The 27,571-nt window shown below is 31.6% G+C and overlaps 1 protein-coding gene across 3 annotated transcripts in view; it reads left to right on the top strand.

Annotated features, from left to right (window-relative positions):
- The window catches only part of LOC128186324 (titin-like), a 71,236-nt gene extending 48,719 nt beyond the window's left edge, over positions 1 to 22,517 (top strand). The window contains exons 16-28 of one of the 3 annotated variants that reach the window (XM_052856123.1): positions 7,711 to 7,842; positions 9,649 to 9,763; positions 10,516 to 10,581; positions 10,843 to 10,890; positions 11,055 to 11,136; positions 11,594 to 11,681; positions 11,785 to 11,852; positions 11,938 to 12,060; positions 16,590 to 16,709; positions 18,145 to 18,287; positions 19,629 to 19,767; positions 20,105 to 20,171; positions 20,331 to 22,517. In XM_052856123.1, coding sequence (XP_052712083.1) covers positions 7,711 to 7,842; positions 9,649 to 9,763; positions 10,516 to 10,581; positions 10,843 to 10,890; positions 11,055 to 11,136; positions 11,594 to 11,681; positions 11,785 to 11,852; positions 11,938 to 12,060; positions 16,590 to 16,709; positions 18,145 to 18,287; positions 19,629 to 19,767; positions 20,105 to 20,171; positions 20,331 to 20,362 — 1,223 coding nt within the window. In that variant the 3' untranslated portion in view covers positions 20,363 to 22,517. Of the gene's footprint in view, positions 1 to 7,710; positions 7,843 to 9,648; positions 9,764 to 10,515; positions 10,582 to 10,842; positions 10,891 to 11,054; positions 11,137 to 11,593; positions 11,682 to 11,784; positions 11,853 to 11,937; positions 12,061 to 14,233; positions 14,318 to 16,589; positions 16,710 to 18,144; positions 18,288 to 19,628; positions 19,768 to 20,104; positions 20,172 to 20,330 lie in introns of those variants that run through there. The other 2 variants (XR_008243934.1, XR_008243933.1) reach the window with 2 other exon arrangements.
- Positions 22,518 to 27,571: the final 5,054 nt, after the last annotated feature.

Below are 27,571 nucleotides of genomic sequence, written 5' to 3'. Positions count from 1 at the left end.
TGAAATTTGTCCGCATGGAGGACCGAAATATGATCTTAAACCTAGCAAGATTCAAAACCTTACCAAAGGGCTACGCTGTCCGAACAGATCTACCGGTGCATTTGAAGAAGAAGAGGGGGGAATTGGCTCGAAAGGCATATGAACTCAGGAAATCGGGAAGGAAGACCAGAATCCGTGAAACAAAAGATGACGTTATTTTGGAATATCGTCCAAGAGATGGAAAAGAATGGCTCGCATACAAGGCTTCTGTTTAGTTACGAAAAACGTGATAATTTTGTGATGTAATATTCCAGTGTTCATGGATGTGATTAGAGAATACCAAATAATTTAAGAGAAGAAATCTTTTGCAAGTGCTTTATTCATTATAATGATGTGATATGTAGTAATGACGCATAGGGACTTGCACTTGTTTTTTTTTCTGTCCCCCTTGTTTGAGTTTATATAAATAATTACACTGTTTACAAGTCCCAAGGTATTGGTTATTAAACTAAGATTTACAGGTATTCTCTTTGATATGTAGTATAATGTAACTAAACATAGGGACTTACATTTGTTTTGTTTTTTTCTGTGCCCTGAAGTACGATTGTTTAAAATAAAGGTGACATACCCTTAAAGCTTTGATACGTAGTAACGACGCATGGGGACTTATACTTGTTTTATTTTCTGTCCCCCTGTGTATGAGGTTATATAAGCAATTACATGGTCTTCTCATTTCAAAGTATTTAAGATAAGGTTTACTATCTTATTTAGAATTTCATAACATACTTTAAACTAGCGAGACCCAAATCTGTACATTATATTTTTATTTTTTTTGACATGTTTTGTTTCATTACCATACAGGAAGTATTTGTCTTTTTTGATGCAGGTGTGAAAGGGTTGAGTGAATGTATCATGCATAGGTGCTTACTTGCAATACAGTTTACAATTTATCAATGACTAAGTGTAAAATAACTTCTGTAAACTGCAGAGGGTTACATGATCCCATGAAAAGAAAAGATGTTCTTAACTATTTAAGAAGTCATAAATTATCCATCTATCGTTTACAAGACACTCACTGTACGGAATTAGATAAAAACTCAGTTTATGCTCAATGGGGTAATGAGATGCGTATAAGCCCGGGTAAATCGGATGCAAGAGGAACATTAACCTTATTTAATAACACAAATTAAATAAATATTTTAAAAGTTTTTAGCAATAATGAAGGAAATTTCATTATATCAAATATAATGATAGATAACAAGTACTCAATCACGCTAGTCAATTTATACGGGCCCAATAGGGATAATCCTAATTTTTATTCTGAGTTGAGTGATAAAATAAATGACTTTTTTGATACTGACTTTATAATTATGTGTGGGGATTGGAATGTTGTGCAAGATTACCAATTAGATTGTTTTAATTATCTTAGAGAAAATAATCCAAAAAATAAAATTGAAATAGAAAAACTAAAATCAAAGTTCAATCTAGTAGATCCCTGGAGAATCAAAAATCCAAATGTTAGAAAATATACATGGAGTAGAAAAAAACCTGTAAAGCAAGCTCGACTTGACTTTTTCCTTGTGTCGGAGGAACTCCTATCAATTATTGATAATGTACACATACTACCCGGTTATAGGACTGACCATTCTATTATTGAATTAGACATCACTATAAATGACTTTAAAAAGGGAAAGGGATTCTGGCGTTTTAATAATTCACTACTCAAGAATAAAGACTTTGTAACAAATGTTAAAAAAATTATTAAAGAAACTGATAATGAATATCGTATTAATGAATCAACACTGGAAATTCCAGACAACTTATTCTTAGATGTTTTATTGATTAAAATAAGGGATATGGCAATACAAATGTCGTCAAAATTAACACGAGAAAGGAGAGAACATAAAGTAAAGATTAGTAATAATTTAAAAATTTTACATGATATGTATTCTGATAACCATTTGCCACTATATTTAGATATGATAAACGACCTTGAGAGAGATCTGGAAGAAATTAGAAAATATGAACTAAAGGGGCTTTTGCTAAGAAGTCATTGTAAGTGGATAGAAGATGGAGAAAAACCTACAAAATACTTCTGTGCTTTAGAAAAACGAAATTATGTTAACAAAAATATTAGCAAATTGGATATCGAGGGTAAACATATAAATAAACAAGAAGAAATATTACAAGAAGTAAAAAAGTTTTATAAACAACTGTATGCAAATAAAGATCAAGATCTTGATGATGTAAACCTAAAAGATTTACTACAAAAAGTAGAGGTCCCCAAAATAAATAATAAAATAAAAGAAATTTTAGATGCAGAAATTACAAAACAAGAGGTGCTTCAAGCCCTCAAAAATTTTAAGAATGACAAAACACCTGGAACAGATGGCTTTACTGCAGAATTTTTTAAATTTTTTTGGATGGATATTAATTCTTATATTCTCAAATCTTTTAATTATAGTTATGAAATGGGACAGTTATCTTATAATCAAAAGCTAGGAATTATATCTATTCTCCCAAAAGGCAATATAAGCCAAGGGAATCTCTTAAAAACTGGCGACCAATCACCTTATTGAATATTACATATAAACTGCTCTCTAGTGTCTTGGCGAATCGAATGAAACCAACTTTAACGAAAATAATTCACGAAAATCAAAAGGGCTTTCTTGCTGGTAGATACATAGGTGAAAACTCTAGATTATTGTATGACATTATGCACTATTGTAAGGAATATAATAATCCTGGTCTTATTCTTCTGGTCGATTTTGAAAAAGCATTTGATTCTATCTCTTGGAAATTTATTTACAAAGTATTGCATTTTTTTAATTTTGGTGAGAATTTTATAAAGTGGATAAAGATTTTGTTTAAAGAGCCTAAATTATGTGTTATTCAAAATGGTATTTTTTCTGATTTTTTTCATATGGGACGAGGTTGTAGACAAGGGGACCCAATTTCACCATACTTGTTCTTACTTTGCGCAGAAATAATGGGTATAATGATTAGAAATAATAATCTAATTAAGGGAATTGTTATTGAAGATAAGGAATACAAATTATTACAATATGCTGATGATACAGTCTTATTCATGGATGGGTCAGAGGACTCCATCAGGTCAACTTTATCTTTAATCAACCAGTATTCCAAATTTTCTGGATTGAAACCAAACTATGATAAAACACAATGTATAAAGATTGGATCTACTGCTTATACTGGCAATAATTTATATGAAAAATACAAAAACCTTATGTGGTCACAGGAACCATTTACAGTCTTAGGTGTTACATATTGCATAGACTTAGATACAAATACTATGTTTGATTTAAATTTTTTACCAAAAATTGAATCAGTTAAGAAATTAATATCATCATGGTCAAGAAGGATTTTAACTACTGCAGGCCGCATAACAGTAGTAAAGACTTTGCTTATACCCAAATTCAGTCACTTATTGATGACTCTACCAAGCCCATCTAAAGAAAAACTCAAAGAAATTGAGAATTTATTGTTTAATTATATATGGAATAACAAAACAGCAAGAGTAGCTAAAAACATTATATGCCAAAGTTATGAATACAGTGGCATGAGAATGACATGTCTTGACTCTTTTTGTAAAAGTTTAAAAATCACATGGATTCGCAGATATTTTGATAATTCCTGTAGTTCACAATGGAAGGATTTAATAAAGGATTTAATTCCAGATATAAGTTATCTAGCTATATATGGTGTAGATTTTTATAGAAAGTTTAAGAAAGATGTCAAGAATGCTTTTTGGATTGATGTTTTCTCAGCTTTATCAGACTTGAGGCTATGCATTGATAATCTGACATCTGTTTTAAGTCCAGTATGGTATAATCAAGATATATGTATAAACAACAAAAGTGTTTGTTATAGATCATGGTTAAAAAAGGGTATTCAGTTTGTTTTTGATTTTTACAATACGGACGGAACCTTGCTAGGATATCATGAATTTTGTACAAAATTTGACTTAAAAACACCTTTTACATTATTTTTTGGAGTAATTGATTGTATTAGAAAATTACATTTGAATTATGACTATGATAATATTCAAAGAAGTCAACCTTTTTTCCCAAAATTCTTACAATTGATTACAAAAAGCAAACAAGGTGGTAGAGATTTCTATGATGTTTTTATTAATCAGAAGTACAGAAAGCCAAAAAGTGAAATCAAATGGGAAAATATTTTAAACTTAAATGTTGACAACTCCTGGTGGAAAAAACAAAATATCTTGTTTTTTAAAATAACCAATGATATACAATTAAGGTGGTTCAATTATAGAATTATACATAGAATCTTAGCAACGAATACATTCTTATGTAAAATTGGCATTACCAATACAAATTTATGTAGTTTTTGTAAGTTATATCCAGAAACACTGTGTCATATTTTCTGGGAATGTGAATTTGTTGAAAATATTTGGGAAAATGCATTGATTTGGTTCAAAGAACAGTTTGGAATAGATATATCTCTAAACAAAGTTGATGTTTTGTTAGGAAAATACTATAAGTATTACAATATATTTAATTTAATAATATGCATAATTAAAAAACATATTTATAGAAGTAGGAGCAAGAAGTGTAAACCCTCATTTGAAAGGGTTATATTTAAAGAGGAAATTGTTTATTACTTTCACTGTGAGAAACATATTTATAAAAAAAAATGGTGACGTGGAAAGTTTTAATAAGCGATGGAACCTGATAATGTTTTAAGAAAAAGGATAATTATTTTTTATGCAGTTGCAGATGATGTAATATAATTATCTATTGCAAAATCAAGATTAACGTAAAATTATAGTTGTCTACATATTTTCATATGCATGTGTTTGGATGAATGATGTATAAATGTTAAAGAGAAAAACCTCTCACGAAAGTGTACAAGTTTATATATTTATATATAACTGTATGTAACTTAGTACTTGGTGATCCCAGGGCCCCAACCCTGGCACCAATTATATTGCTTTATATTAAGTGATGGGACAATAAAAGGTTGAAAAAAAAAAAATAATCGAACTATGTCTTGGGACAAACCATCGCCACAATTAAAATGCCTCTCATATACCCGTAATGTAGCAAAAAAAAATGCACAAACGCTCCGAAACGATTTTCGAGAAATTAATACGATTAATACGATTTATTTTATTAAAAAAATAAATCTAATTGTTAAAGCGATGTTTCCGGCATTCCGGCAGTTATGATCCGCGCCTAATTTTTTTGCGCGTAATGGCATACCATAATTGACGTTTTTTCTGTTAGCTTTGACGTCATTATATTTCAAGCAGTTTGGATTGCGAGGTGGGTGTAATTTGTTTTGTAGATAAAAAAAACCCCGAAAATTCCCACCCTCCCAATCCCTTTATTCATATGTTACATCTGAAAAGTTCATTATACACATGTTTTGTTATACACAATTTATGAACAATTACATTCTAAGTTTCAGAGGGGCATAGCAAGAAGTGAGGCTGAGACATTTGTGTGTTATGAGACTTTGGAATAGTAAGGGACATTATAGTTGTGTGCAGAATTTGAATGGTCAAAGTGCTACCCGTCACGGCCTAAACGTAAAGACGTTTGGATAAGCGCTTATTCGAGACGCCTGTTATTAGATTTAAGTGCGCAGCACAGTTAAGGCTGTCAATAAACTCCGTTCAGACAAAAAGTACGGGAAATGTGCATTATGACATCACAGTATATTACAAACCTCGAAAGTACTTATTAATCTATTTATTAGTAAAATTAACTTATACTAATCTTTTAATTAAAAACAACAAATGCTATTACTTACAATTTTGATGTCCGTTATATCGTACACACTGAAAAATAAGCGAGATGTCGTTCTCGCTGTACTACAAAATATGACGTCATATGCTTCAAAATGACGCATTAAGTTAAATCATTGAAGGCTATCGTGCAGTTTTATAGCGAAGAAAAATAAATGTCATACATTAACGGAAAAGTATAAATGAATATTTTGTTTAAAATTATTATTAGTAGAATGCTACCTATATTATCTTATTTTCATTTTGTTAAAAGTATGCATCGTATAAAGAAGCCACCTCGGTTTTGTATAAAATATCGTATATCTAAAATCTGAGTACCTAAATAAATCACTTAATTGCAAGGGCATACACTTACCTGATCCCGACAAACTTTTACATGTGAATTTGAAATATGCTATGCAACTTAAAAACTTCTACGATCCTTGTAAAATCTTACAAATTAATTATTTTTAATGAAATTAACCCTGTGACCTTCAAAATTATTCAAAATATGCATTATAAATTACGGTTTCTACTAACAAATATTCTTATCTTAAAAAGTTCGCACCGTTTTTCAAAATGTACGATATAACATCAAGTTATTTCATAATTCAGTTGTGAATTTTGACATGATTATGCCCTTGCAATATTAAATTTTTTAAATGACCTCAAAACCACAAATACATCTGCTTGTACCATGCGACTGCCATATCACGTGACCACTATGAACATAAAATATTGTACTGTTATATATATATTTTAGAAATATATTGCATTTGAGTGACTGTTATTGATTTTAAAAAGGACATGCCAGTTTAACTAAAGTATACGTGTTTTCATCACAAAAATGTGCCCATATTTTTATTGACCGCCTTAACTGTACTGCGTGTTTTAACAATTTCTGATTAGTATCTGCTCACCCAGTACCAGTATGAATGTTGTCACTGTTTATAAGGTGTTTAAGGATAAGGATCCTAAGGATAAGGATTATAGGGATTATAAGAATAAGGATTATAAGAATAAGGTTTAAAAGGATAAGGATTATGAGGATAAGGAGTATAAGGATAAGGTTTATAAGGATAAGGATTATAAGGATAAGGATTATAAGGATAACATTTATTTTTAATATGCATTAAGAAATAAAGATTATTTGATTATAACCTTTATTATAAAATCATAAAATATATATAAAAATATTTTTTTGTATTATGTTGCAATTGGTCGTGGCGATAATCGCCAAATCACAAAATTAAAATATTAACGAATTATTCTATTTGTCTTCATTGTCTATAATAATGAAGTTGCATTTAAAATAAGAGTTAAATTATTCATAACAAACCATTTTGAGGCTAAAAATATGTTTCATCTTAAAATGTAATTCATATTAATAAAGAACTCAACAATTTTTCACCAACGTTTTTTACTTGCTTCGAATTTACACAGTCACCCTGCTGACATCCGAAACTCTCTTGATTTTTCAAATTAAATGCACGGAAATGGAGTTATCTCCCGTATTTCCTTTGATGAACAGTATATATGACAAATTTTCAATAAAATTACATGTATTTGTAGTATCGTTTATGAGAATATCCACGCAAATGTGATATTGTGGGAACATAAACTAAAGAGCCTCCCGTGATGGAGCGTGAATGTAATGCGCATGCGCAAGATTTTAAAATCCAAAAATTCCAAATGATTACCGGATGTTTTAAAGGAATTTTAGTTGATTATTAATTAGCGAAGCTTGATTGAGAAAATACAAAAACAAATTGGTAGTCTTCAAGTACCAGTGCTGTTTAAAATGTATAAAACAAAAGGCAGTACTCTTCCGATTTCTCGGTTTTAAAGCCCAAAAATTCGAGTCTATTATTTTAATATAGTAGTATAGATGACGAGTGAGATATCTTAACAGTATTATGTAATATTAAGGTTGAAGGCAATACATTTTTATATTTCAGGGTTTGAGACAAAGATGCTATCAGTGACAGGTTTAAAGGAGTATTGGCCGTATAAATTCCAAGTTAACGCTGCTACAGAAAAAGGAAATAGAACATCAGACTTTTCAAGTGTTTTTAAAACGAAATTAGCAGGTAGGGAAATCTCGTTTTTTAAAAAAAACCCAAACTATATGTATTTTTTAACCTTGAGCAACTTCCGATTTAGCCATTGAACTGTAGTTTCCTTCGACAAGCATGGTTTAGAATCACAAATGTAGTTTGCTTCGCTAACATTATTCATGTGAGGACATAAAATATCGTGCAATCTAACTAGACAAGCTAACATTAATAAAACCCTATATTCTTTCATTCATTATTTCCTCTTTCCAGAGATTGTAAACACATACATATCAAAAATATATTAGTAATATAACATTATACAATATATTAAGTTAATCTATATACAAGTATTATATATATCTACACACAGAATGTAAATAAATAAATAAATTAATTAATTAATTAATTTATAAGATTTGTTCGAGTTGCTGACTTTGTCAGCGGGCGACTCGTGATAGGGTCCGATAGTAGAGCGAGGCACAATCTAGCACTAGATGATAATTGAGTTTTTGGAAATTGCTTGTGTTATTTTCATCTAAATGCGCACACGTTTTGCGACCTAGGAGTATCAAAAAAAGGTCATCGTATGAAAGAGCACAGAGCTCGCTGCAGAGATAGACACTAAATAAGTTCGAGATTTCTGTCCACCAGGCATTACGGATTGCGTAGGTTACAGAACAGGAACATGTTACATTGAGTGAAAAAATCATAAAGTATGGCGCCACATAATTGACATGTATCTAGGTTTTCGTAAGGTTGATCCGAAATTAATTTGCAGATAAATTTACACTGAGAGATTTCGTAGCAATTTGCAGGAAAACGCCAAAATTTAGCTGGATCCTTGTCTTGGAATATTTGGTTAACTGCTTGATTCACGATTATTTTCCATGCAGGTTTGCTTACTGGGAAATGTTCCAGTATCCAACCACTGTTGTAAAGATTCTAGGAGATTATATTCTGTAAGCAAATTCAGAATATCGGGTATAAATCAAAGTTGATATTTAGATAGGTTTTCTAGGAAGGAGGTAAGGCGGGTTAAGAAAATCCTGTTTGCTAAAATCTCGTAGTTTAGAAGACAAAGTCGTCCCAAGAAGAGGAGCTTTCTTTTGTCAATTTCAGAACTGATGGGGTACACACCAAAGAGGCTTTCGCAAATATCTGACCTTGTTTTGCGTGGTAAATTTTGCGCCGTTTTACACACCGAGTGGTGGAGATGCTTTATATCTTTTGTCCAACGAGGACGGGTATGGTTATTGTAGCTAGAATGCGGAATATTATGTCTGGCGGACTTTGTAAGTGTTGAGACGAGATCGTCATACAAAGTGTTCATGTGTTTTTTGTCGAAATATTTCAGAAATATTTGATGGGGGAACTGGTCTGTTAGATATTTAATGCTTCCAATTTAAGGTCCGATTCATAACGTTTTTAGTTGTTGGGAGCTCACATTTTAGACAAATTTTGTATATCATACAAGAAGGCCTTTCCTCAAAATATGAAATTCATGTCCCAAAGGTAAAGTTTCTTGTGTAGGGGCACTCTAGTTAGTGTTTTATATAGTAAGTGTTTTTATGAAGTAAATATTTAGTACAAATTAGTAAAAAACAAAGAAACTTCTAAGATATATAGCCCAGGGTCAGGTGCTTTAGTGTTAGGGCAAAGGATTTTTGGTTTATAGTGTACATGAATAAACTTAAAAGAACATTTAAATCACAATATGTAAAGTTTGGTATTACTTTGTGCAATTAGTTAGTAGGAAATGCTAGTAGGCATGTGGATAATCAATCTTACCACATGATTTTGATAATTTTGAGTGTACAATTTCACATTTTTTTCTTTTAGTGATAAAAAATGACGAAACAACCAGTAAATCATCTATCATTGGAAGTATTGTTGCTGTTGTCTTAGTTGTAGCTGTGGTTGTGATCGGCATCTTTATATGGAAACGAAATCGAAGGTATTTTCATTATTAAATTAGATTTAGCAATTTTAACTTTGTTTACTACCATAAAGGTATTTGCTGACCTGTTTGAATTAGATAGTCTTTTACTTGGGATTTATTTTTGTTAAGAAGGCAATGTGAGAAGAAAACAAGTATTTTAAGTTTTAACTGCTCCTTTTAAAATATTAATAAGGACCTATATGCTGAATTTTCAAACTTAAATTAGCAGTAGATACATGTCTAGTTACATGTAGAAGATTGATGTTTCAATATTTCGTCTGATGAGACTAAAAGTCTAGCTCTCTGAGCGGAAACCAAATCCCGCCTCGTTTAAAAAGTCTATAAATTAGTTATACTGTAGAAAAAGTTATCAAGCTACAACTGTAGCATATAACCAATATGTCTAAATTGTTGGGTTTTTTTTTTACAATTTTGAACAAACATGTTTTATTACGATCAGATGATCAGTTAGCACTACAGTATTTTTTTTTATTTTGATGTATAGTAGAAATGACAAAAATATAATTTACTTTGTTGATAAGATCACGTACTATATTCATGTCCATATCAATTTTATTTTTATTTTATTTTAGTTTTTTTGTTTTGTTACCTTGAGGGAATTTGTTACTTGTATTATCAAGCAATAAAAAGCGACGCTACTAGAAAAAGGATATTCTTAGATATTAATGGAATGCTTTTAATTTTTTGCCTTTAAGTATACTGTTGAATAACCCACTAAAAATATAATTTCTATATCTCTATTTTAGACATAAAGAATATAAAGAACAGGCTATTACCTACGCAGATCTGAACCTTGATGAACGTACAAAAGTGTGAGTATCTGGGAATGTAATTAATCAATCGTGGAGTCTGTTTTGTGCTGTAAATTGTATCCTTATTCACTATCGTGGAGAAAAAGTAAATATAAATATATAAGCAAAGTTTTTTAGCTTATCTAAACTAAAGGTTCAAGTGAGCTATATAGAACACTTTGCATTTAGATATTTTTATTTTATACTGTGTTACACCTTTGACAAGTTGGTTATTTTTTATTTCATACTTAAGACTTTAGTATTTGTCTATTTATTTTAAAGAGATCAACCTTATTCATTATTGGAGCATGGAAGAACTGTAAAGAACAAGTGGGTATTTCAAATGTCTACCAATCCAAGTTGCACATGTCGTTTACAAATGATTGAAATGTATTAACAGTGTATAAACTGTAAGATTAAGCTAAATGTCAATTTGAAAAATTCATGAACCCTAAGACCAAAAGAAATTGATTAGTTAAACTGAACATGTGTAGGTCAGTTCCATTGAATTCTTTCTATGATAATGTGGTGGATCTTTTGAACAACAATCGACAAAAACTGACGAAAGAATATTATGTAAGACTCTGACTCTCTCTCTCTCTCTCTCTCTCTCTCTCTCTCTCTCTTTCTCTCTCTCTCTCTCTCTCTCTCTCTCATAGCTTTATTATGATTTTAAAATAAATTGTTGTTTATATCTGAATATTTGAAATGTCGTTGGCTAAATGTCGCTTATATTTCTAACCATACGTTCAATAAATTATTTTGGAATCTCAGAAAATATGTAGGAATGACACAGTTTTTAGTAAATGAGAAAGTATATTGAGAAAAGCAAAATAATGTAATGCCACAATTTTCAGTAATCAAACGAAAATTACTCAACAATTACGCAGAATAAGCATGGTAAATATTATAGATTGGTACACAACACATAATAACACGCAAAGGAACTGGAGAAAGACATATAATGCATTAATATAAAGTTGTTTCTAACAAATAACCTCACCTAAAACCATTGCCTTACAATTCATTTTAGGATTTACTACAAGATACCGAAAGATCCGCTTCGACTGCTGCTACTTCTAAAAATAATATCTCAAAAAACAGAGGCAATATCATTCCATGTGAGTTACCAATAAATGTGGACTTCACCTTTTCTTTTCTGTGTGATTTTAAAAAAAAACAAACGTCAACTTCTTCAAGTTTGTGAATTGTCTTTATTTTTAGATGACTTTAATCGTGTTAAATTATGTTTACCTGGGGCAAGTGACTACATCGATGCTAGTGTTATGTTGGTAAGTTGAAAATCCTGACATGATATTTTTGTTTTTCCGATCATATTCAATATTGTTAATTTTTTTTTAACCTTTTTATTGCTAGGACAAATGTTACATTTTGACGAGCTACCCTATCGCAAAAACATTTGGGATTTTCTGGCAAATGATATGGGAACAAAGTGTCTCCACAATAGTTGTGATCACGGAACAGAATGATGCTAGAGAAGTACATGAAATATTATAATTACCTATTAGCGTCATTTAAGAAGGCTGGTGGTCAAAAGGTTAGCTGGTCGATCTACTTTAAAAATTTCATCTATAATATATATTTGTTTAAGAATTAAATCACTCAGTGTTATTTTGTTAAGACAAAAATGAATTTAAGCTTTAAAATTCTAATGTTTTTCTATACATGTATCTATGGTTGCACATTTCTGCCTCTTGTGTGCAAGTTATTTTTCTTTCAATTATGTCGACATGCAAGATGAATATGTTCACTTGCAATTGAAAACTTCAATAAAAAAAAAATTATAAAAAATCTTTAAAAATCTCAAATATCGCCGACAGGTGACATCCAAGATGCTGGATGCTACTTATTTATGTTAACATGCGAGATAAATATGTTGACATAAACTTATTTATGTCGACATACAAGTTAGTTATGTTAACATGCAACTTCTTAATGTCCACATGCAACATCTTTATGTCCACATGCAAGTTAGTTATGTTTACATGCAAGATGAATATGTTGACATGCAACATACATGTATCTATGTCGACATGCAACTTAGTTGTGTTGACATGCAACAGATTTATCTCGCATGTGAACATATTTAAGTTGAATGTCAATATATCTATCTCGCATGTCAACCTAACTAAGTTGCATCTTAACATAGATAAGTAGCATATGAACATAACTAAGTTGTGTGTTGGCATAAATAAGTTGCATATCAGCATATTTATCTTGCATATTTGAGGGGTTTTTTAGGTTTGATTTCAATTTTTTTGCATGTCAACATAGTTATGTTGTATGTTGGAATAAATATCTTGCAATTTAACATATTTATCTTGAAAAATAACTTGCACATAAGGGGCAGATACTAGTATATGTCACCATTGATATCTTTACAAAGCTACAGTTCTGCTTCTAAAGGAGACCAATATCTAGCCCTCTTAAACATACTCTATAATCATCAAAAAATAATTTAATTCCTAAGATGTAAGATAGATAGCAGCCTTGGATAATTTGTGTAAATCACAACATATCAGACAAGCCTCTTTATGTGGGTTCTTATACTGGAAAAAAAGCCCTGCATGATTTGTTTTGCTTGTTATTTTCGTCTCTTTCTCATGCAAAATACACATGAAATTTATGCCAATTTCGTACTAGATTCATATTGCCATTGTTGCCTGTGTACGGAACGACTGGAATCATGTACATTTTTCTCATATCGAATGAGACATTCATATACATATATATTACAGGGTGTCCGATAATATCTTATACCATTGACTCGTTGAATACCTTTTCTATTAAATTAATTACCAAAAAGTCAAATGCATTTTCATAAGTCACTCAACAAATTCACTAAAATTCAAATATTTTTGAAATATTCGGCATTGTTGATAAAAAAAAACAACAAAGGATGACTACACTTAGCGCCGGGTTTGGGCCCTTTTTGGTTGCTTCTGTTGCGTTTATTTCCTAACCTACTATCACTTTTGTTAAAATCTTAAAGAGTCTAGTAAATTTTCAACATCAATTAAGATTTAAGACTATGTAACAATAAGCTCATTCTATGTTTATTCGCTTATCTGCCCTTGATCAAACATAAGATTGATATTATTATGCATGAGAGGTGAGGCTGATATTATTAGAATGAAACTAAAATTAGACTAGCATGAATAACAATGCCATGTATACAATTTAAGTGATCAATCTAGATATTTCACCATAACCCTATCTATTCTATAATTTACAAGTATACTATTTATTATTGTTTCAACAATTAGACCACGCCCATGTTAGTACAGAAGAGATTAAATCAATGCTTGACAACTTAACGTGTTCGAAAACATTGTCCTAGTTAGCACAGAACATGCTATCTGTCACGTCACGTGATACAATTTTGTATTCACAAAGTTACCTGAGGTGAGAAATCACGTGGTGAATTATAATATTGTATATGCATCAACCCTTGGTTACAACAGTGAAATCGAAAGTAGGAAAAAGCAATATTTTTCTCATTTAAACCATGAACGCATGTTTGTCTATTAATCTCCCTTTGAGACAACTTTGATAATGCAAATATACAACTACTGTTAAACAGACATGCGCTGACTGTACATGAGCGAATGATCCAAATGACGTTCTTTTTTTTATCATTGACAACCTCAAGTTGATGTCTAAAATTCCTCACAGCAGCCACTGCACGGATCCCATTTTGTGAAATCCTCTCACAATTTAAAGAATGTGTTGCTTGGTGAGTTGATACTCCCCTGGGTATTCTTTTTCAAAATTTATACAACCATACAAGAAGTTGGTGATAGATAATGCAGTTTGAAACGGAAGATGTCTGCTCTCTTGTCCGATTTAGCTTGATTAAAATTCAATTCAACCAAAACAATATGATGCTAATATTGTAGCATCATATTTTTATGCCCCCTTCGAAGAAGGGAGGGCATATTGCTTTGCTACTGTCGGTCGATCGGTCTATGGGTCGGTCTGTCGGTCGGTCCGTCCATCAACAGTTTCCGTTCATTTTCTTTGCAGAGGATAAACATATTGAAATGAAATTTTGAATACAGGTTTATCATGATCATATCTAGGTTAAGTTCGATACTAGGTACCATCGAGCAATGTTCGACAGAGTTATGGCCCTTGGACGTAAAAAAAATTACAGTTACAGTGTATTTGCAGTTTCCGCTCATACTCTTCGCAGAGGATGAACATATTGAAATGAAATTTAGTATACAGGTGTATCATGATTATATCTAGGTCAACTTCGATATTGGGTACGATCGAGCAATTTACGATAGAGTCATTGCTCTTGGACGTAGAAAAATTCCAGTTATTTGCAGTTTGATATGAAATTTATTATACAGGTTAATCATAATAATAATATCTAGGTCAAGTTTAATTGTGGGTATGATAGAGCAAATTTCGACTTAGAAGAATTCCAAATATTTGCAGTTTACGTTCATTTTCTTTGTGGATGTTCCCAGGGAGGGGGACATAAAAGTTTCACAAACATCTCTTGTTAAAAAAGCACATTGTTGTCCCAAAGTTTGTGGGGAAAAAAATAAAAGATTTACCTTTTATTAACTGGGTTTTCCAACGGAAAAATCCGGTTATTAAAATGGTGAAAATGGCGGGGGGCGGCTGCCAAAAGGGTACCCTCATAGTACGGATAACTCCTCCTACAGTTTTCAAGATAGGAAGTTGTTCTTTTGCAGATCAATTGTACATATATCAGAGGTGTGCATATTGCTAGGATTTTGATTTTCGATAATTTATCGAAAAAATACCAGCTTTTGAACTTAGTCTTTTTTTGGCAAAATATTGCATATAGGGTACCCTCATTGTACGGATAACTCCTCGTACAGTTCTCCAGATAGGAAGCTGTTCTTTTGCAGATCAATTGTACATATATCAGAGATGTGCATATTGCTAGGATTTTGATTTTCGATAATTTATCGAAAAAATACCAGCTTTTGAACTTAGTCATTTTTTTGCAAAATATTGCATATAGGGTACCCTCATTGTACGGATAACTCCTCCTACAGTTCTCAAGATAGGAAGGTGTTCTTTTGCAGATCAATTGTACATATATCAGAGGTGTGCATATTGCTAGGATTTTGATTTCCGATAATTTATCGAAAAAATACCAGCTTTTGAACTTAGTCATTTTTTGGCAAAATATTGCATATAGGGTACCCTCATTGTACGGATAACTCCTCCTACAGTTCTCAAGATAGGAAGTTGTTCTTTCGCAGATCAATTGTACATATATTAGAGGTGTGCATATTGCTAGGATTTTGATTTCCAATCATTTATCGAAAAAATACCAGCTTTTGAACTTAGTCTTTTTTTGGCAAAATATTGCATATAGGGTACCCTCATTGTACGGATAACTCCTCCTACAGTTCTCAAGATAGGAAGTTGTTCTTTCGCAGATCAATTGTACATATATCAGAGGTGTGCATATTGCTAGGATTTTGATTTCCGATAATTTATCGAAAAAATACCAGCTTTTGAACTTAGTCATTTTTTGGCAAAATATTGCATATAGGGTACCCTCATTGTACGGATAACTCCTCCTACAGTTCTCAAGATAGGAAGTTGTTCTTTTGCAGATCAATTGTACAGAGGTGTGCATATTGCTAGGATTTTGATTTCCGATAATTTATGAAATAAATACTAGCTTTTGAACTTAGTCATTTTTTGGCAAAATGTTGCAGATACATGTAGGGTACTCCATTTCACTGGATAAGGGTTGACATGGATTATGGATACAGTTTACATAAAAGAAAACCCGGTTTGCTGTCACATTGACAGCTTTTCACTTGTTAGAGTTATAATTCACAAATGGTATCAGATATTCTGTGACATCCTGTATGTTTGCAGTATCGATCTTGTATATTGACACAAATATTCACATTCGAGAGTGATTATTAAGAATTAAACATATTGATCAACTTCATATTTTGACATAATATGGTTATGGTAAAAACATAGTCACTTTCTCCTTTTAGTCATGGTACTTCTCGGATAATGAGGGAACTGTCCGTACTATAGAGAGAATCAATGTCGAATTGCTTGCCAAATTCCAATCATCTGAGAGTGTCACTATGAGGAAAATAAAACTGTCCAGGGTAAAGTATATATTAGAATGATAACTCGAGAAACAAACAATGTTTTTTAAGTCAAACTGTAACTAATTGTTAAAGAATGAAGGACTGCCATTCAGACAATGTATGAAAGGTAATTGAATGGTGACTGATTGGCATAGCGCTGTCCTTCAGTCCCTTTTGCAGGTCCCAGGATCATGAAGCTGTCTTAGACTTAAGCAAGAATTTCAATGCCTTATATAACATTTATTATAATAGGCAAGCAAAATTGGACACATTTTAAGATTTTCCTTATCTTGTTACTACCTACACATTTCCTGTGACAATCTATAATGATAAATAAAAATTTGGAGAGTAATTGTAATTTTAACTTATGGATCACGTTTACTCATGGGTCGCAAAACTATCACTAATAGGAACAGAAAACCAGCAACTATACATTGTAACCCTACTTCTGAAATGCTAAAATTCATTTTCAAATAACTAGGTCAATGACCTACTTTTTTGCTTGTGGCATTTGAATGTTTATTGAAAAAAATTTACAAATCGTAAAATAAATTTTGCGAATGGTAAATAGAAAAAATGAGGAAAACTTTTCTTATCGTAATCTGCAATTGATTACACAATGTTATCATGATCTTGTTTGTATGGAGAGGATAAAAATAGGTCATGCCTGCTGTTTGATCCTATTTCATTTTTAAATAAAATATTGTATAAAATAGTTATCACAAAATGTAACTGATATTTTACGGGCAAAAATTATGCAAAACGATATCTAAAATCCCACTTTTGTGATTATATTGCTGAAAAAAGATTTGTCGAAAAAAAGAAAATTTAAAATGTTGTCCAAATTCCCGTTGTTTCACTTTAATTCTCTCTTTAATTGTTTTTGCATATCTTCCTCAAATAAACAATATATGGATATTATTCAATCGTTGCTGTTTTTGAGGTCAATACAATGATTTACCTACCAAGAAGTATAATATTCACCGATCCGAAGGCAATGATTATGTTATTATATGATTTAGCGACGAATTTATACAGACTTATCAAATTAAGTGTTATCAAGCGAAGATTTTGATTTAAAGCCATTGGCAAACAAATTAAGAAACGCGCTATTTCATTAAAGTATCTATTTTTAGTCCAATGTAGATAACTGCAAATGTTATATATGTACTGACCTCATAGGTCACATGTAGGTGAATATATTGTTTAATTTTTTTCTAGATTGTTAGATACCAGCCAATCAGAGAGCTAGGAATTAATCAATCATGATATAACAATTGATATCTATTAATAGCATTGTTATTTTGTTGGTTTGACAATATTTGATTTAAAATGTTGAAATTGAAAACTAAAAAGTAAACGTATTTCTTAAGTCTCTTTCAAGGTTCTGATGCCAGACCTGTCACTTAACTGAATGACAGAGCTGTATCATAGGTATGTTTTCAACTTTTAGGGAAAACATTCAAAGGTAGTCAACCACTTCCATGTGATAAGCCTGGAAATGACTGACCTACCGGATCAGATTCTTGCTCTAATCAATACTGTTACCCAAAATAATGTAAAGAACATAGGACCACAGGTTGTACATGGCGAATGGTATGTATCGCTTTATATACACTTCGATGCCGTCATTGTTGTCATACATATACACTACCGATCAGACCCAACCTAACAGAAAGTAAACCCCAACTAAACCCTGGATTTACTTTCTGGATTTACTCTGGGTTAATAACTCCGGGTTTACTAGAGTGGACCCAGAGTAAACCCAAAGTAAACCCAGAGTGGACACAGGGAGTAAACCCAGTCATAAGTATACCCCTGAAAACAGACGCTAACTATGTATTTGGAATGTATTTGGAACATACAAGGGGCAGGAATAACAGGCAGTAGGATGCTAACATAAAAGACGGGTCTGCTTCACACTTCAGTGCGTACAGTTGACCTCAAAAGCAATTTCCAAGTATATCCAAAGTAAACCCCGAGTAAACCCAAAGTAAACCCCGAGAGGACCAAAATTTTCAAATAGTAAACCCAGAGTAAACCCAAAGTAAACTCCAAAAGTAAACCCGGGGTTTAGTTGGAGTTTACTCTGGTGTTAGGTTGGGTCTGATCGGTCCTGTATGTGCTTATACAATGTGGGTACTATTGTAACATGTTCTATACCAGTATATTTTAATTCTGATCGTTCACGGTCACCATGATAAAGATAGTCATGAATTAGAGTTGTATGATTTTGGTTAATATTGTGCATTCTTCTCTTATTTAATTTCATGTTTGATAACAAGCCTTTCTCAATTGATCAAGCTTGAAGATAACCGTCAAACAGTGACCTTTGATATTTTTAAGGCCATTTCCCTTTTCTTGTTTTCATTGCCTGGTACCAATTATTTAAATACTTTACCCATTCTTCTTCAAAAAAGCCAAGTCAGTATTAAATAAATTGACGCAATTTAACAAACTCAGTCAATCGCTTTGTCCATCCATTTCCTTTTTATCTTGTTATTCACCTCTACATCCGTTAAATTTACTTTAGTATCAAGCTAACTAACTACAATCTTTTTTCTAGTGAGGCATATGAAGGCCATAATTGTAAAAATAAAATAGAATGGATCAGGGAATTATTCACAAACACTTGTTTCTATAATAAACGTCCACACCCGTGTTAGTAAATACACATGTATACATGTATAGGGTTTGTTGAAGATCAGTTATGTTAGTGGAACAGAGTGTCCATCTTTTAACAACTGGATAAAATTGTACAGTAGATCATTTTGTAAAAATTGTCAATGAAGCACCATCTATTGTTGAAATGTTAATAGAAATGTCAAGTTTTACTTTTGAGTAAAATTATAATAATGATGTTGATGTGCACAGATCAGTCACATTCATGCTTTAAAAAAAACTAACAATGTAACTTTTTGTTACCGTTTTTTTCAGCACTGGGATCGATAATAGTGGTGTTTATATTGCGGTTGATCATGCAGTGAAATCTGTAGTTTCCGGTGGTAATGAAATTGATGTGTATGGAACTGCACGGACAGTGATGAAAGAAAGAATGTTTTCTATTTCTTCGTTGGTAAATATAAACCAATGCAGTATGTTTTAATATGTGTATTAATTTTTATTTAATCATTTGCATTTCTTTTTTTTATTTGAATATTTTATATAATTTTAGATATGTCAATCGAAATTATATATAATCATGTCGATATTAAAAGCGCTATGTTATATAATTGTGCAATAGCTTACACAACTAATAACAAATGTTGCCTTCATGTAATTGTGATAAGACATAAGAATTATTTTTAATTCTTTTTGGGTCGCATTTATATAAGGTCTCGAATACTAAATTCACGAAAATTCAATTTGAGTTAAAATTAAGTTATGTTATATTCCCATTGATTTACTTTTAGGAACAATATTCAGCAATATACACTTGTCTTCAGAAATATGTGCAAAACTCGCCTGCCTGTAAAAACGGTAAAGCTATAAATATATTATATTTGACGTTGCACATTTTGGTATGATTCTTTATCCATATATTTTCTTTAAAATAAGTAAAACATGTTAATAAACCTTTTTTGATAGTTATCTTCTGATAGTACATATCCGATTTTTATTGCATTTATTTCATTGCAGATGCTACAGGTGCTTACGAATATTTACCCTGAATTAAAACGCCAACCTGAAAAATACATTGCAAGACATTGCAACAAAAATTTGATAAATAATGGAGGATACCTTAATGTAAATGCCAGAACATTGTATTTTATCTTAAAGTGCCATTTTTATCCAAGACTGTGTGTAAATCAAAGTTTTGACGTAGCCAAATACATAAACTAATATATGTTATAATATTACATCCGAGTCAATAATTAACGTATAATATTGAAATTTAGAACAAATGTAGCTTAGATTTTCAAACTATTTAGTTACAGAACAATTTTTCATTTTTTCTGAGAATATATGTGCATTCTAACCTATGAGTCTGGATATAGTTATTTATCAACCTGTAAAATATGTACATGTAAAGTTGGACAATTGAACCTAGATGTGCGTATTTATTTTAGATAATTTGTTTTTTATAATAATTCAGTGATGCAGTTGATTCCAAACAATTAAAAGGATTTCATAAACTCCTGAGTTATTTCCATACCTACATATACGTATCTGCAATATGCGGGTCAGTTTTGACGCACTTCGTTTATTGTCCGTCTTAGGTTCTCATTTCTATCCATTTCTGTTGTTTCATTAGTAAAGCATGCCAATCGGTCAAGAAAAGGTGAAACCGATCTTGGGCAAAAATTCCGAGAATTCTTTTTAGCCGGGCTCTGCTGGAAGCAGAGTCCTGGCTATAGGCTGGCAAATCGCCAATGTTACTATAAATAGCACAACTTCAAAAGTAAACAAAAAACCAAACAACGTCAAGGTAAAGCTTCCGCTATTTCAAATAGTTACACAAAGAGCCACGTTTTGTCAAAAGTGTTGGCATTTTGTTTCTTTTTTTACAATTTCGAATGAATTGTCTTTCTTTTTTAGTTTTCTTATTCATAACGTGTTTTTAAAACATTACTTTGCATATTGGACACATACAATGCGCGAATTGTGACAGGGGGTAATAGACTAGCCTCCAAAACTCTCCTATACAAAGAAACAGGCTGGGTTCCTTTATCTAAGCGTCGGGAAGACCATCGGTTATTCTTTTGTTTAAAATGTTTCACGGCAAAGTTCCCAATTATCTCTTAAGCCTTTTGCAGACTCAACTGCTCTCTAATGAATCACATAATACACGAAGCACTAACTCAATACGAGAAATCTACACAAGAACTAAGCTATATTACGAATCTTTTCTTCCCAATACCATACGACTTTGGAACACAATACTAAGCAATGTACAGAACAATCCTTCCATAAGAAGCTTCAAAAAATATCTAAACAAAAACAACATAACTATTCCCGAATACTATCATATAGGGTCTCGCATAGGTAAAATTCTCCACTCTCAACTACGTTTAAATGTAGTACTTTAAATCTTTATATGTTCAACAGAAACCTTTGTCCATCCCCTTTTTGTTCGTGTGGGTCAGTAGAAAACACTGATCATTACCTTTTGCATTGTCCAAAATATGCTACAATACGAAATATAACAATAAACACACTCGCAAATTCTACAGACCCTAACTTTAATTACTACTCTACGGATCTAATTATCTAAATATTGTAGAAAATGAACAAATTTCTCACGCAGTACAAAGATTTATACTTGAGAGTAAAAGATTCAGCAATCATAATATCACGTAGAATGTTGTACAATAATAATAACTTTTTTCGGTTGCCTGTTTATCTTATTCCCACCACTTATATTTATGACAATAATTAATGGAAATCGGCAAAAATCCTACGGTATCTCTATGATTTGTTAGCATATATTGAGTTAAAATTGTACTGAAAACGTACACATAACTGGTGTAAGAAATAATTAAGCCACCTTTTCTTTTTTGTATGGATGTGTTTGAACATTAACACGTGATTATGTATACTAGATTTCTGTTTTGATGTTCAACCAACGAATATATTGTAATATTCTTTTCATGATATTTTATTTTGTTGACTTTTTTTTCATTACCTCATAAAATGTGTTTCCAACTTTGACTTTTGACACATTTTCCTATTTTGGTCCTTGTACTTACACTTCATTTCACACCTCTCATTTCTGCAGTGTATGCAAGAGAGGGATTAATATAAGCCCTATGGCTTGTTTCCCGATCTTACAATTGTAATTATCATCATGTAAATGTCTTTGAATCTATAATGAATAAATATTGTTTAAACTACAATGCGCATGAATTTCCATGAACTACTTTGCTGCGCGATGAAGAAATGGGGATTGAATATATAATGCTTGTTGCAAAATTCAAGCCAGCAACTGTTGAACTTTTTAACTTCTACTAGACAGACATATTTTTTGTTCATAGCCGCTTACAACATTTGGTCGCTCTCTGATGCTTTGTCGACATTAAAAGCATGAGAGAGAGAGAAAGAGAGAGAGAGAGAGAGAGAGAGAGAGAGAGAGAGAGAGAGAGAGAGAGATTTTCAGTCTTTACTACACAATATGCATAAAGACACACCAAAAGAGCCCGGCTTTCAGTACTTCGATTTTCCTATGTTCCCTCTGTTTTACTCTGAAAAAAGAAGAAATTATCTCTTATTTGGATTTATAATCATTGGGAAATCTGATATGGTTTAATTCATCGGCAGGGAGTTCACGTGTAACACAATTTTTCAAGTTGTCATCCTTGACTTCTTACTGTTCGCTCCAATAGGAGCTAGCATAGGAGCGTCATCCGTGGTCATCCGGGCAACGTAAATGATATAAAAACTTTAAATATTTTAAAAACCCGGAATATAAGAGTAAAGAACGTGTAATTCGATATATAGCCGTAATATTAGAAACTAAGGAAGTTACTTTTGGTTGTAAATTATATACTCAATGTCACTTTAACAGCCGTGCGAGGTGTTTTAAAGTTTTATGACGGTTCTTCACATAAACGAATGTGGCCATCATAAAATATATTTGCAAATTTACAATTGCTAGCCGATTAAACATAGCTAAATTAATATAAATCCACATGTATAAAAACATATAAAAGTGCTTTTGGTTTTAGAATGAAAATTTACATTATCTTAATTCTTCACCTATTAAAAACACATCAAAATAAACTCTTGGGTATTAAAAAAATAATGTCAAGGGGAAAAAAATCGAATTAATTGTATTTTTTTATTTACGTATTACATGGTATACTATCTTACATTTGATTCAATAGGTCCACATGAAACTGAACTAAAGGAAAGAAAAGCACGTTGCATTATACTGTACATGTGTGTGCAGGGTTGCAGAAAAACGAATTAAATCCAGACAGTGTAAAGTAACTGGGAAACGGATCTGGAGAGACTACGTGTAGTTGACATTTTATTTTTAAATGCATGCAACTTCTTATTACAGTGTTGGGTTGTTACACACAGGGACGTACATGTATAGTTTTCCGGGGCGGGATGGGGTAATTGTAATTAGTAACCGTAAGCAGTGGTAATAAATTACAGGTTGCTGAGAAATCAGTAATCATTTGTTTTTCTGATTATAAGTAATCGTATGTGTATAATTTAATCGATTACTCTTTAAAAAAAAAAGCCTGTAATAATGATAATATTTTTAAAAAAATACTTTTTATGATTACAATAGTAAGATTATAATGCTTGAAATCATAATTCATCAAAGATACTATATGAAAGAGTTTCAACCTTAGATAATTATGGTACATGTAGTAAGAAATTGGTATGAAGCAGGTGATTTAGCAGCTAAAGTGATACAGGTTTGTTTAATGATATATCAAAGCATGTCCATATTGTCTACCATTGTGTTGTAATTAAATGTAGTAAAAACAAATAACAATTTGATGTAAGTTCAACACGTCAACACAGTCAATCTTATGTAAGTGGTTTTCTGTTTAATCCATATAAGTAAAAATGTGTCTTATTTGATGGATAAATTATTGTCCTTTCTTTTTAGAACATACACAGAAATATCTACAATAGATAAAAAGAACGCCAAAATCTCAAATGCCTAATGTCACACAAATACAATTTAATCTTCACCAAAATGTTGATGATAAAATCTAATGAAAAAAGCTTGTAAAAATTGATAACCTGATATCCGAATTAATGCTCCTGTAAAAAATGTATTATTTTTTCTCTCCTTAACATTTAAACAAAGAACCCCCCCCCCCAAATAATCGTAATGTAATCTAAAGTAATCACAAGCTATCGTGATTACAAGAAGGAAATGTAATCTAATACTTCTATAATTGGACGTAATCAGCTTGTATAACTGTTTGATTTTAAAATCCAAGGTAAATGTAATTACTCAAAATGCTTTTGAAAGTAATCGATCCCAACCCTAGTGGTAGCTACATGAAAATTTATTTATAAAAGATTTGACTGTATCGCAATCTACAATATTCGCTATTGAGCTTGTACAAACTAAAAAATGAACTAAAAACATCCGTATAAAGTAGGCTGAAGGGGCTTCAAATTTGCATGTATGCATGTATTAATTTTTTTTAACTCGTCTTTTTTTTCAATACCGTTAGAAAATATAGAACATACGGGGAAGAATTACTCACTATATCACAATATTAACAGCTAGTTTTTCGCTATTGCCCATAGCATACAGTGCAATTAGAGAAGGGTGGAGAAATTCAAAGCTTGGAGATAAATTACAGAAAACAGACGCTAAATTGCATAAACGGGAAGGATATTTTACGATTTTATCGATCATTCTCGTCGGAATTATTTCCTTTCCAAGCGTACCGATTATAAAAACTCTAATCACGCAATGTGGAAACATGCACTCGATATGATCTTCCAACTAATATTCCATATATTATAAGATTCCAATGCATTTTACATGTATCCACGTATTAATCAATGTATAGAATACAGTGTGTATATTATCAGAACTGAAGACATCATAATTACAAGTTAATTATTTCTTCATGTATAAAATTGAATTGATTGCTTTTAAACTGCAAATGTCTCCCATAATATACATGTGTCTGGACTCATTGACAATTAAACATTATTACATGTAATCAGTAAAAAACACATGTATATATAGATCGATGTGAAGAAACGTGTTTTGGAATGTTCTTATTAATAACTTGAGTATTTTTAGCTCAGGGACCTGGCGTTAAAATAGTAAAAAATGTCCTCTATTTGAGGAAATTATTAACTATAAAAAGATACATTTTTAACGACAGGTGCCTGAGATTTTAAGATATATTCTATGTACATAATTAAACAGGCACGTAGCATCAGGGGGGGCCAGGGGGGGGGGGCTGCCCCCCCCCCTCACTTTTGATCGCAGCAACAATTTTTTTAAAATTTACATATAAAAAAATGAATTATAATGGAGTTGGCTCCCCCACTTTTTTTTAAGTAAGTAAAGAATTGATATGAAAATATGGAAATGAGTAGTCAAATTGAATATTACCCCCCCCCCCCCCCTACGGATTAGGAATTTCATGATTTGGAGGGGAAAAAATTTGGGTAGGGAAGATTTTTGTTTGGAAGTATAGCCTCCCCCCCCCCCCCCCCCCCCCCCCCCCCCCCCCATGGATTAGGATTTTGAAGATTTTTGGAAACTTTAAATTTCCCTTTATTTTTTCTTTTGCTTGTCAAGATTTTTTGGATGGGTCTGGCCCCCCCCCCCCCCCCACTTTCAAGAACGATGCTACGTGCCTGTTAAAGCTCACTGATGTTCCTAAAATACCGTATATCTATACGTCTTAATTAAGATGTTTCCTAAGTCGAACTAAATTAATTAGGATTTCCTATTTACCTTCTTCCTACGAGTCTAATTCAAGGAACAATCTAAGAACTCATCTTAGGAGTGTCATCATCTCCAAATAACAACAAATCTGAAGTTACTGCATGGTTTTTGTAAGTCTAACATTGATATTTGATAAAAGAGACTGAAATTCTCTTCGTTATATTTAGGACAGTCAAAGAAAAAAATGATATGCATTTTCAGTATGATACACACAATTTTCACAGATTGAATTTTCACGAATAAAATCATCAAAAAGTTAACCATTTAAACTACTAGCATTGTTTAAAGAGGACTTGAACAAGCTTTCCCTAATCAAATTGCACAGCAGTTCATAAACTTCAGTAAAGATAATATGACAATGGAATTAAAATTCAATTCATTTATTGACAATTACCATGTCGGCATACAGTCATGAATATGAGTTACATAAAACAAAACATAAAACATAGCATGCAAAAGTTAAACATTAACTAATAAATCTACACTACACATCTACAATGGACAAAACATTGGGTGAACAAAACTAGGCTTGTGTGAAGACTATTATTGGTATTCATAAAATTGTATAAGTGTTCATTGTTGACTTTCCTTTCTAGCATTGAAACAGTTTTTTTTTTTAGAAAACAACATATATCCTTCTAGCAGCTGTAATGTTTTTAGGATTGACAAGTTCCTTCATGGGATTGACATTTGTATATGTGTTCACATTGAATATCTCATTATAATTCAATCTACATTGGTCATATTTTGAATAATACAATACAAAGTGTTTCTCATCTTCAATAAACAATTTCCAAAAATTAAAGACGTTTTTCTCTTGGAATAGGAGGTTTAGAATATCTACCAGTTTCAATAAATAATGAATGAGTACTGATTCTTAGTTTTGTTATAGGACGATCTGACCTGTCTTGTCACATTTTTTTAAAGGTAGTTTTAAGTATTGTTGTAGTTCATATTCATTTTGGTTTACAATTTTGCTATAAAAAAAAACAATTTTCCAGAGTCAGCTTTACATATATTGTTTAGTTGTTCATGTATTTTGTTTATATGTTCTTTTAACTTGTTCTTTAAAATTTTGTGACAGATATTCAAAGAATTGATATTTAATTTTTGTAGCAATGAAGACAGTTTTCTTTGCCAAGATACCCAGTCTGACTAAAGCCAGCCCCTACTAATTCACTTCGTTGTGACAATATAAACATAAATTTAGTTCAGGCTCCATTTTACATTTCCCAAAGTAACATGCAAAGATACCAACAATGTTCTGGTTGTGAAGACATTTCATTGTTTTTTAAAATGAACGAAGTGAATTAGTAGGGGCTGGCTTTAGTCAGACTGCCAAGATACCCTAGAAGACAATTTTTTGGTCTTCTTTGAATGCAGATGTTACTAAGTAATTATTATAGTCATTTTTGTATTCCATATCTTCCAGTCTCTTATAAAATTTGAACATATTCTCAACACATAGATAATACAGAGGAAATTGTCCTAA

This window comes from Crassostrea angulata, chromosome 5 (genome assembly GCF_025612915.1).
Source record: "Crassostrea angulata isolate pt1a10 chromosome 5, ASM2561291v2, whole genome shotgun sequence".
In the NCBI taxonomy this organism is placed as follows: Eukaryota; Metazoa; Mollusca; class Bivalvia; order Ostreida; family Ostreidae; genus Magallana; species Magallana angulata.
Note: the sequence above shows the minus strand (reverse complement) of the source record. Positions and strands in the feature narration are given on the sequence as shown.